Consider the following 10,395-nt stretch of genomic DNA (forward strand, 5'->3'; position numbering starts at 1 on the left):
TATATCATGGTTCTGACCTCGGAACAATAATTGAGGGATTAAGAGTTAGAAAAATGTAGCAAGTGTGAATCTCAAGAAGGTTTCTGCAAATATAATACTATAATAATAAGCAAATTAAACAAGGCTGTATTAGTGCAGGCTTAGTTTCCTGGTAACGTGCAATGAAGAGCGTAGCAGTCAATACGAAATAAGAAATGAGCCAATACCAGCATTTGATTTGTCAAACTTACTAGTAGTATCTGCAAATCTTTGACATCGTTGGTGGTTAACTTCGTGGGAGCATGATTAACTATTTAACCTTGGGCTTCACGCCTTAAAATCATCAAGGGGCTATAAGGCACATCCTATCGAAAACTTTTTTATTTCTAAGACTCGATTTGATTAAACTATCTCACAACAGCCCTTGTCGCTCTCAATTAGTATTTATTTTGTTGCTTATTCGAATATGTTGAGAGTAAAAATGGTCACTAACCTCACATTGCGTCTACATCAGGTACTACAACAAATCAACAACAACAATAACAATAATGTTTCAATCCTAAGTTGGCTACATAAATTCTCGTTGTCTATATCGCTCCATTTAAGCCCGTCTTGATCCATATTATTAAAAACAATAAGAGTAATAATTTCTTACATCAGGTTGTGTGTGAGATTAAAAATTTTATATCGGTACTAGGGGTGGCAAAATGGTTAAAAGAAAACAGTTAACCACCCATATTATCCACTAAAAATGGGTTGGATAATGAACTTTTTAAATACGGGTCAAATATGGATAATAACCATATTATCCATTTAGAAAATATATAACCAATAGATAACTAATGGGTTTAACTTTTACATTTGCAAAACCTCAAATTGAGGGTTGCTCAAGTTTGGAAGACTAGGAATTTTCTCAAAAGTGATCATATTCATGAAGCTATAGATAATATGATTATCCATATTATCCGCCGGTTAACCCGTTTTTTATCCGTATTAAATATGGGTTAGATCGAATAATTTATCCGTGTTTTCATTACCCGTTGTCGACCCGTCCAATATCCGATCCAACCCGCCCATTTGCCACCCCTAATTGGTACAGTAGTCCATTCATTCAAATCAAATGTATAAAAAGGCTACATTTACTGAATATTCATTCATCTGTCACCCAGGTTCCAGCAACCTTAAAAAGCACCCCACGTCCTATTCTCATTACCACTAGAATTCCCAACTTCAACAGAGATAGAGATAGTAAAAGATGGCTGATAGCAAAGCATCTTCTTTACTGAAACCATTGCCAATGAATGGTGGAGATGGCACATACAGCTACTCCAAAAACTCCACTTATCAGGTAGTTTAGAATAACTATTTTCTTGATTATGTGATACTTACTACGAATTTGTTCAACTGCCTATAGATTATTCCTTTTTCTTTGAAATAACTAATTATAAATTGAAAGTCCTACATACCTATGATTGTTTGTAGAGATAAGGTCTGATGGTTACAAAAGAAGCAGTGAAGGAGGCAATAAGCAAGTTATTCGATATCTCCAACACATCAAACACAATTAGAATTGCAGACTTAGGCTGTTCAATTGGTCCCAACACCTACATTGCAGTACAAAATATAATAGAAGCAGTGCAAAAAAGTGTGCACTAAAAGGCCTCTCTACTACTGAATTCCAAGTATTCTTCAATGATCTTGCCACAAACGATTTCATTCCACAGCCGGTTATTCCCCGAATCCTCCATTGACATTATGAATGCCTCTTATGCACTTTGCTGGCTATCACAAGTGCCAATAGAAGTAGAAAACAAGGAGTCTCCAGCATGGAATAGAGGAAAGATTTTCTATTCAACTTCATCAGATGAAGTAGCTGACGCTTATGCAGCTCAGTTTGCTAAGGATGTCAATAACTTCCTGAATGCCAGAGCTAAAGAGATTGTTGTTGGAGGGTTACTGTTACCTGTCATACCAGCTATTCCTCAAGGATTTCATCGTTCGAAGACAAACGCGATTGGTTTTACTTTTGATGCCATTGGCTCTGTTCTCATGGATATGGCTAATGATGTGAGTTCCTTACTTCTCTCTTTTTCTAGCAAAGGAACATGGAAAATTGTGATTTTAATCCTTCATCAATATTTGATACTACTTCTTGTACTACTCGACCGAGTCATCTAACATTCACTTAAGTAAAATATGACCTTTTGATTCCTCTACTAATGGTCTCCCACAAATCTGAAGCAGTATATATTATTAACTGCAGAATTATGTGACTACCATATTTATGCTAAATGAGGTTGTTTTTGTTCAGCTTCCTTGCTTAGAGAAATATATATATATATATATATATATATATATATATATATATATATATATATATATATATATATTACAGTACCATAATATACAATTATAGTAAAAATAAAATGTGTGCATTTTAATGGATTGATAGTTGACTGTGGTTAGTTTGTTAGCTGGATGAACGAAATTTATATACAGTTTGAAAAAAAAACAAATTTTGCGGTTATAGGGAATAATCAGTGAAGCTCAAGTGGACTCCTTCAACTTGCCTTATTACATCACAACTCCAGATGAGATGGTAAAGCTGGTTGAAAGAAATGGCTGCTTCAGCATTGAGATGATGAAGACACCAGATCCATTTGTTTTTAAGAATCAGCCAATTAATGCCAAAGAGAATAATGATCATCTTAGAGCAGCTTTTGAGTGCCTTATAGCAGATCATTTTGGCAGCAGTGTAGTTGATCAACTGTTTGAAAGAATTGACCAGAATGAAGGGTTTTATTCAAAACTTGATGCAAGTTACAGTAAACTTCTGCTACTTGTTGCTCTGAAGCGTAAGGGACAAAACTAAAAACATCCCAGGTCCTATGTCTAGAATTGCTGTTTCCACAAGAACTAATTGGAATTGTGTTTTTCACCTCTCCTCCCCTGAGGTTTGGTAAAAGAAAAATTACAGATGCCACTGTGGTTTTAAGACAATGTCAATTATCAACCCTTTTCCTGGTGTCAATGTTAGTATCTCTTCTGGTCCAAAATGAACGTCCCTTCGATGTCAAACCAAGATTGTTTTGCTTTTGCATAATATAAGTTGAATGTGATTCCCAAGTGATAGGTGTTTTAACACATAATCAACTCTGATTTGCTTGATCAGAGAACATGAAATGTTATAACTGGCTGCATGATTGCATTAACTACAGTATTCTTAAAGCAACTTGCAGCTCAAGCAATGAACTTGGTTTTAGATACAACTTCACTCAACTCTCGTGAAAAAAGACATGGTTATTATCAACCAGGGCCGATTGCGCAAAGGGAGAATACTGGAAAACCAAGAAGTAAAATATGGAAGACTCGCTTAGCCATCTAAGGGCAACTCATTAGCTCAGCCAACACAATTATTATAAATAACAAAAGTTTCGCAGAAACGAGAGTCTGAAGCAAAATTTCTCCTCAAACTAGAATGAAGATTGCCAAACCCCAATGAGCAAAATGTAACTGTTAGAGGAAAACACGACCACCTCTATCTTCCTCAGGTTCTACGTCTCTCACATTCAAGCAAAAATAGAACCTTTGGGCGCTGTATCGCAAAACCCTTTTTTTTATGAAGCTATATTCGCAAAACTACAACAGCATCTCTGCAATCTGGACGGCATTAAGGGCGGCTCCCTTGCGTATTTGATCACCACAAACAAAGATGTCCAGCCTGTATAAAAGAAGTCATTAGTCCGGAGGTCCTGCAAAGTAAGTAGAGAAAACACTTGCCTATAAACCAATTCTTACCCATAATCTCCATCTTGGGAAACATCACGGCGTACTCGCCCAACTGCAACATCATCCTTGTTGGAAACTTCAAGTGGGGTTGGAAATCGATTACTAGCACGATCATCAATGATAATTATACCTGGTGCATTTTTAAGGATATCCCTTGCAGTATCCTGCACAGTTCAAGAAAAGCTTCAAGTAATTTATCCTGAGGTAAAGAGAAAGTAAGAGAATAATTACAAAAAGGATCTCTTCACTCCATGGATCACAAAGAACATATTTAAAGTACTCGCACACAAACATCTCCAGTTGATCCACCAATACTAATCAAAAAGGAGAAATAATCTCTTCCTTATTTTTATCTTTCTTTCCCACGATGACTAGTAACAGAAAATTGGCAGAATTTGCTGACCAGACATAGTTCACATGATTAATTTCATTTTAACACAAGATTATAGAAAAGCTAAAATTTATTGTTATGTAGTACTTAGCTATCTCATTGCACCATTCTTTCAGGTGAGTTGAACTCATCAAATAGATATTCTAGCCAATAAGCTCAAAATTTAATAAATTTCAAGGAGACAAATTTCCAATTTGTGGTAACTATTACGCAAGGACTTCATATATCACTGCAGTTCCATGCCACTTCAGCACACAACTAAATATAATGTACTGAATGGAACTGTTAAGATATGATCATTAGAGCAACCTTTTTTTATTCTTTATGTCATTACTAATTGATGGTACATTCTCCTTCGCAGTGCTCCACACGAACTTGCACTTTTCGGCAAGTAAACCTAGATTGTAACAGCTTTTATGCATTTTAGTATCAAATAAACACAAGTTCAATGCCTAAAAGATAATGAAGAAAAAGAAAAGGTTCATTTGAAACGCAAAAGAACCATTTGTCAAGACAGGAAGATAAATAACAGATTTTGCTGCAGTTTAGCAAAGGCTACCTCATCAAGGGGCTTCTCAAATTGAAGATTCACGCTCTCAGCATGTGCACGCATAACAGGAACACGTATACATGTTGCAGTAACCTTGACATCCATGTCATTCTGGTAACAAGCAGAATGAATGCGTCAATACAGTAAATGGCCAATTATTTTATTTTAGTCTCTAGGACCAAACATGATCGTTGAATACCAAGGTCTTATAATAAGTATACTTACCCATATTTTTCTTGTTTCTTTGACCAGCTTCATTTCCTCTTCGTTATATCCATTGGGTTGAACAGGTGCGTTATGTGAGAAAAGATTAAAAGCATACTGCACAATTTTGTAAAAGAAGCAATTAGATGTCACTGCATTCATTTGTTATTTAAGAAACAATTGAGCATTGAGAAGGGAAATCACAAGCGAGACCTGCTGATTAAAGATATTGCAAGTTGGTTCTTTGCCCTCCAGGACCTAATGTGTACAAGGCAACATCAATCAAATCATGAGATTTTTAATTGGTAACCTAAAATCACTAGATATATTAAGCCATGGAAGATAGAGGAAGCATAATAAAAACCTCACGAGTCTGCTGAACTAGCTCTTCCATTGCAGCAGCACCAGCACCACTAGCTGCCTGATATGTACTAACAACCATGCGTTTGACCTGACAATATGCATATCTACATAGGATGAATAAAACTGAACTGAGTCGGTTCTTAAACTCGGTTCTTAAACTCGGTTCTTAGACTATTAACTGTTGGTCTAAGAACTACCACGAAGATGCATGTGTAAGAGAAAGATTTTCGAATTAACGTTTGTCAGATTTTATACTGACATACAAATATCTAAGCGAGAACTAAAAGGACATGAAAGATCTAATTCTCAAATTATTCTCTACATTTTCTACTGAGATGCCAAACAAACCTCTAAACAAATTAAGGGGTCGTTTGGTTGGGAAGCAAGTTATCACATGATTAATTATCATGGGATTAGTTATTCCACCACCATCCCTTGGGGATAAAAAAGTACTACAATCCCGGGATTAGTTATACCACGATTTTATCCCAACCAAATGTGATAAACTCATCTCAAATTTAATTCCGGGATTAATTATCCCTTATCCCTCGTACCAAACGAGCCCTAAAGGACACCAATGATCTATTCTCTAATTAACCGTGGTCTAAACTAGACATCCGCTAAACTTTCTACCAATATATCTAGCCTCAAATTAATTGCTCTTAAACCAGACAATCAAAACAAGCTATTATAGCAATCCTAACAATCAGCCACCTCCAATATCCACTTCATCAAAAAAAAAAAAAACTTCTATCTCCATAGGAAAAAGCCAGAGCCTAAACTTTTTGATCATCTATATGCGCACTGGCACTATTATTTGATTTTTTTTTTAAATGTGTTGCTATTGTTGTTTTTATTTTTTTTATAAGAAATAGAAGAGCACTATGTATATGTCAGTTTGCAAGTAACAACCGGTTCATATGCCAGATAAAAATAATATAATAATGATGAATTCACTAAATACACTTCCAAATAGAGCAGGATGTATACGGAGACCCCAAATTTTGGGGTTGAATGTAGTAAAAGGAAGTTCTCCCTCGGTTCCAATTTATATGACACGCTTTTCTTATTAGTTTGTTCCAAAAGAAGGGTGCATTTATGTATTTAAAAATAATATAACTTTAAAATTTTCATTGTACCCATTTTACTCTTAATGAGAACTTCTATAAGCTAGACAAATGTTATGAAATGTTTTAGACCACAAATTTGAAATGTCTTAGCCACACAAATATTATGGCATGCTTCAGGCCACAAGTTCGAAAGTTTTCATTTTTTTTCAAAACTCCAAGTCAACTCAAACTACGTCACGTATATTGAAACAAAGAAAGTAACAATTACCACAAGAAAGACATTGTTCATATATAAATCGTAAACGAAAAATTGCATGTCGAATCAAACTCTAAAAGGACATGAAAGATCTAATACATAAATTACTGTACTCTAAACTAAAAATTCTATACATATTTTCCAGACATGCCAAATAAATATCTACACAAACTAAAATACACCAATGATGTAATTCCTAAATTAACCGTATTCTAAACTAGACAGTCTCCACAATTTCTACTAACCTATCTACCTCAAATTAACAATTTTAAACCAGACGTTCTCCAAAATTTCTACTAACATACAAATCTCTAAACAACAAAAGTACATGAAACATCTAATTCTCATATTAGCAGTAATCATACAAATCTCTAAACAACAAAAGTACATGAAACATCTAATTCTCATATTAACAGTTATCTAAACAAGATGTTCTCAACATTTCCACCATTCCCTCTGCCCCATTTTATATGGTACACTTTCCTTTTTAGTTCATCCCAAAAAGAACGGACCTTTCAATATTTAGAAATAATTTAGTTTTAAACTTCATATTTTACCCTGAACGATATGATTCATAACCATATAAATGTTTATAGCTTATTTTAAATCACAAGCCTTAGTCTTTCTTTTTGTGTATCTAAAACTCCGTATTCAGTCAAACAAGCAACTTACCATCTTTAAACATACCAGGAAAAAGAACATGATAGATCAAACTGTCACCTTAGCACGACGATGAAGAGGAGTAACAGCCATCAAGCAAATAATAGTAGAGCAATTGGGATTAGCAATAATCGCTCCTTTTCCAGAACCTAGCTTCACATGCGCCATTGCTTCAGGATTCACTTCGGGTATCACGAGAGGCACGTTCTCATCCATTCGAAACGCCGAGCTATTATCCACCACTATAGTCCCCTTTTGAGCCGCTAACGGTCCAAATTTCTTACTAATAGAACCGCCAGCACTGAACAATGCTATATCTATCCCTTCAAAACTATCCTCCGTGAGCTCTTCAACTGTATAATCTCTGTCTTCGAATTTCATTGATTTACCAGCTGATCTTTTGCTTGCGAGGAGTTTGAGTGAACGGTAAGGGAAATCACGGTCGGAGAGAACGGAGAGAAACTCTTGACCGACCGCGCCGGTGACGCCGACGACGGCAACGGATGGGCCGTTCTCTTGGAGAGACATGCGGACGCGGAAAGGGGAGGTGGAGGTGGTGATGGAGCGTGGTCGTGGAATGGCGGTGGCGCCGCGGTGGAGGAAATGGTTGTGGCGGACAGAAAGTGCTGGAGTGTTCATTTTTGCGGGAAGCGGCGGCGGACTCAAGGGCGGGTCAAGGTTAAGGCAAGTGAAGCCCTTGCTTTAGCGCCCAAATATTTAAGGCCCCCAAAATAATATATATTTCATAATTTATATTTATATAGTTATTTATAAAATCAAATTTTAATAATTTTTAATATTTGGTAGGCGTAAGATTAAGTGAGTTAATTGGATTTTCTCGTTAAATTAAGTAATATATAGTTATTTTCTCATCAACTTTATTTTTATTTCTTTATGTATAGTCCTTTTTCATGGTTCTCACGATTTTACTTTTTAATTTTAACTCAAATTCTCTAAATTAACTATTCTTTTAATCACATTTGATTGATCCACCACCAGAAAGCAAGTTCTTTTGTGTCTCATCTTTTATAAAAAAGAAATTCCCGAGACCAATGACGCAAGATTCGAAACACGATGGATAATAGGCTCACCCTATATCATTTTTACTTAAGCGAAGGATTCAATACCATATGACGTGTGCATAACTCACATATCATGAATTGCACTCTCACCACTAGATCAAAGTCATATATGTTTTTTTTGTGTCTCAATATTATATGAACTTTATAAAAGAAGTTTCACGGTCTATTTAATATATTTTGATTTTAGGCCACCAGTTTTGTTGAGCCGTCCCTTATTGACAATCAACAATTATTTACAGACTACTGCACTACCATGAACGTATTGTTCAACCAGCTTCACTCACATTTGGTAATTGAATGACACACTCGCTGCCATTAATGTTCTTGTCATTGTTGCCTTATCTTAAGTGATACTCTATAAATTTGATTGAGAATGTCACGGGTGGACAAATGACTCTAGTAGGAGACTAGTAAAGCCTTGATTTTGGTCCCCCAAATTTTTTAATAATGGATTTTATAATTTTATTTCAAATTAGACAATATTAATGTTTGTAGAAAAAATAAAAAATATAAAAATTTATGAAAAAGAAACAAATTTTTCTACTCTTTAATAATAAAATTATTTTTAATACTTTGAATTAAATTACTTAAATTTTTATATTAGTAATTACAAGAATATCAAAAGTAACATATTGCAAATACATGTCTGACATTTTATTTATTTAAATTATTTTTTTCTAATATAATAATAATATTACTATAAGAAGTTAAAGATTTTATGTCATTTAAGAATATATACTATAAACAGTAAGTATGATAAAAAAAAAAAGCAAAATTAATTTTTTAAAATATATATGTGTATACATACTAATAAAAAAGTATATGATCTCTTATTAAAATTTGACATTCGATCACTAATTTTATGGAACCGCAATATGGCGGCGGAATGGATTGGAGAAATGGAGGAAAATGTCAGTTAAAAGAAGCGATGTAATTAATTATGTAGGATTTTATTATGAGTCAAAAAATGGGATTCCTTTAAGTCACCGGAAAGTTTGGCTGCTGTATATTTGAATGTTGGCCATATCTAACAAGCCACGTAAGCACTCTCGGTTTAAATCATTGTGGGCTATTAGGTTGTCCTCTAAGCCCAGCCCACAATATGTTATTTTGTTTTTGCTTTCTCTTTTGCTATTCGTACAACGTTTTATACGTGTCAAAATGTTTGATATTATTTCATTAATAATAGTATTTTGATGTTTGTAACTTTTAAATGTAAGAACTTATTTAAATATTCACCTTCTAAACTTATACGTAGTGTTTTCAGATTTATGAAACTGATGTTTTACAACTGATTTAATGTTTATTTCACTGCAAACATGTAAATTAAACTAAATATTAAATATTAATTCAGTTGAAAAAAAATAGAATGCTGAAAAAATTGATATATTGGGTTTTTAGAGGATTACCGAACTTAGGCCAAGATTGGACCAACCTAATTTAGTGTTATTACCTCTTTGATAGGTTTTGGGCTAGGACTTAGATGTGTGGTATACTAGTATTGCTGAGCTTATACATTTTTGGTCGGTGGTGTATAAGAATAATGCTGAATAAGGTGTATTAATGCTGCATGGATTAGTAATGCAAGCATTAGTTCTGCAGAAATTATTTCTTATCCACTATTGGTGTGGTGTATTAAAAATTAAAATGCATTGCATAATTTGTAAGAAAATTAGTTGGTTACAAAAATGCCCTCCATATTCTTTAGCTTTAAGGGACTTTAAGGACAATTTTATTTTTAACTATGCTAATGCATGCGTTACTAGCCTTGGTATTGCTAATACCATGATTTGCTATGTATCAATTATACATAGAATACTTGCATTAATAATACATAGTTGAAAAAGTATACCAAACAATGGATTAATAATACCAAAAGGTAATACATGCCTTATTTTCTCTAATGCATCCTAGCAGGGAGCTTTGTACAATAGGATTACTATATATTTAAAATAAAGACACAGGAATACTATATTTCGAAAAGAATGATAGGAGTTAGAGTGCAAGGATCAAAATATTCGATTTCTTGTGTGAGATTGAACACTTCGTTT

The 10,395-nt window shown here is 34.2% G+C and overlaps 2 protein-coding genes across 2 annotated transcripts; one reads left to right on the forward strand and one right to left on the reverse strand.

Annotated features, from left to right (window-relative positions):
- The first annotated feature begins 1,570 nt into the window (after positions 1–1,570).
- Positions 1,571–3,553, forward strand: LOC109243294 (probable S-adenosylmethionine-dependent methyltransferase At5g38100). The gene is made up of 2 exons (XM_019410201.1): positions 1,571–2,046; positions 2,510–3,553. The coding sequence occupies exons 1-2, from the start codon at positions 1,672–1,674 to the stop codon at positions 2,849–2,851; spliced, it is 717 nt and encodes a 238-aa protein (XP_019265746.1). The 5' UTR covers positions 1,571–1,671; the 3' UTR covers positions 2,852–3,553.
- Positions 3,353–7,974, reverse strand: LOC109243293 (aspartate-semialdehyde dehydrogenase). The gene is made up of 7 exons (XM_019410200.1): positions 7,323–7,974; positions 5,278–5,364; positions 5,127–5,171; positions 4,935–5,030; positions 4,719–4,820; positions 3,778–3,932; positions 3,353–3,700 (listed from the first exon to the last, which is right to left on the reverse strand). Exons 1-7 carry the CDS (start codon positions 7,899–7,901, stop codon positions 3,619–3,621), a joined length of 1,146 nt encoding a protein of 381 aa, XP_019265745.1. The 5' UTR covers positions 7,902–7,974; the 3' UTR covers positions 3,353–3,618.
- Between the last annotated feature and the right edge of the window lie 2,421 nt (positions 7,975–10,395).

The sequence above is a fragment of the Nicotiana attenuata genome, unplaced genomic scaffold (assembly GCF_001879085.1).
Source record: "Nicotiana attenuata strain UT unplaced genomic scaffold, NIATTr2, whole genome shotgun sequence".
Taxonomy (NCBI): domain Eukaryota; kingdom Viridiplantae; phylum Streptophyta; class Magnoliopsida; order Solanales; family Solanaceae; genus Nicotiana; species Nicotiana attenuata.

Coding starts and splice junctions, on each gene's coding strand:
- LOC109243294 (XM_019410201.1), top strand. CDS start 1,672: ATGATCTTGCCACAAACGATTTCATTCCACAGCCGGTTATTCCCCGAA. Junction 2,047..2,509: donor TCATGGATATGGCTAATGAT/GTGAGTTCCTTA, acceptor TTGCGGTTATAG/GGAATAATCAGTGAAGCTCA.
- LOC109243293 (XM_019410200.1), bottom strand. CDS start 7,901: ATGAACACTCCAGCACTTTCTGTCCGCCACAACCATTTCCTCCACCGC. Junction 5,172..5,277: donor TAGTTCAGCAGACTCGTGAG/GTTTTTATTATG, acceptor TGTACACATTAG/GTCCTGGAGGGCAAAGAACC. Junction 3,933..4,718: donor TTGAGAAGCCCCTTGATGAG/GTAGCCTTTGCT, acceptor TGAACTGTGCAG/GATACTGCAAGGGATATCCT.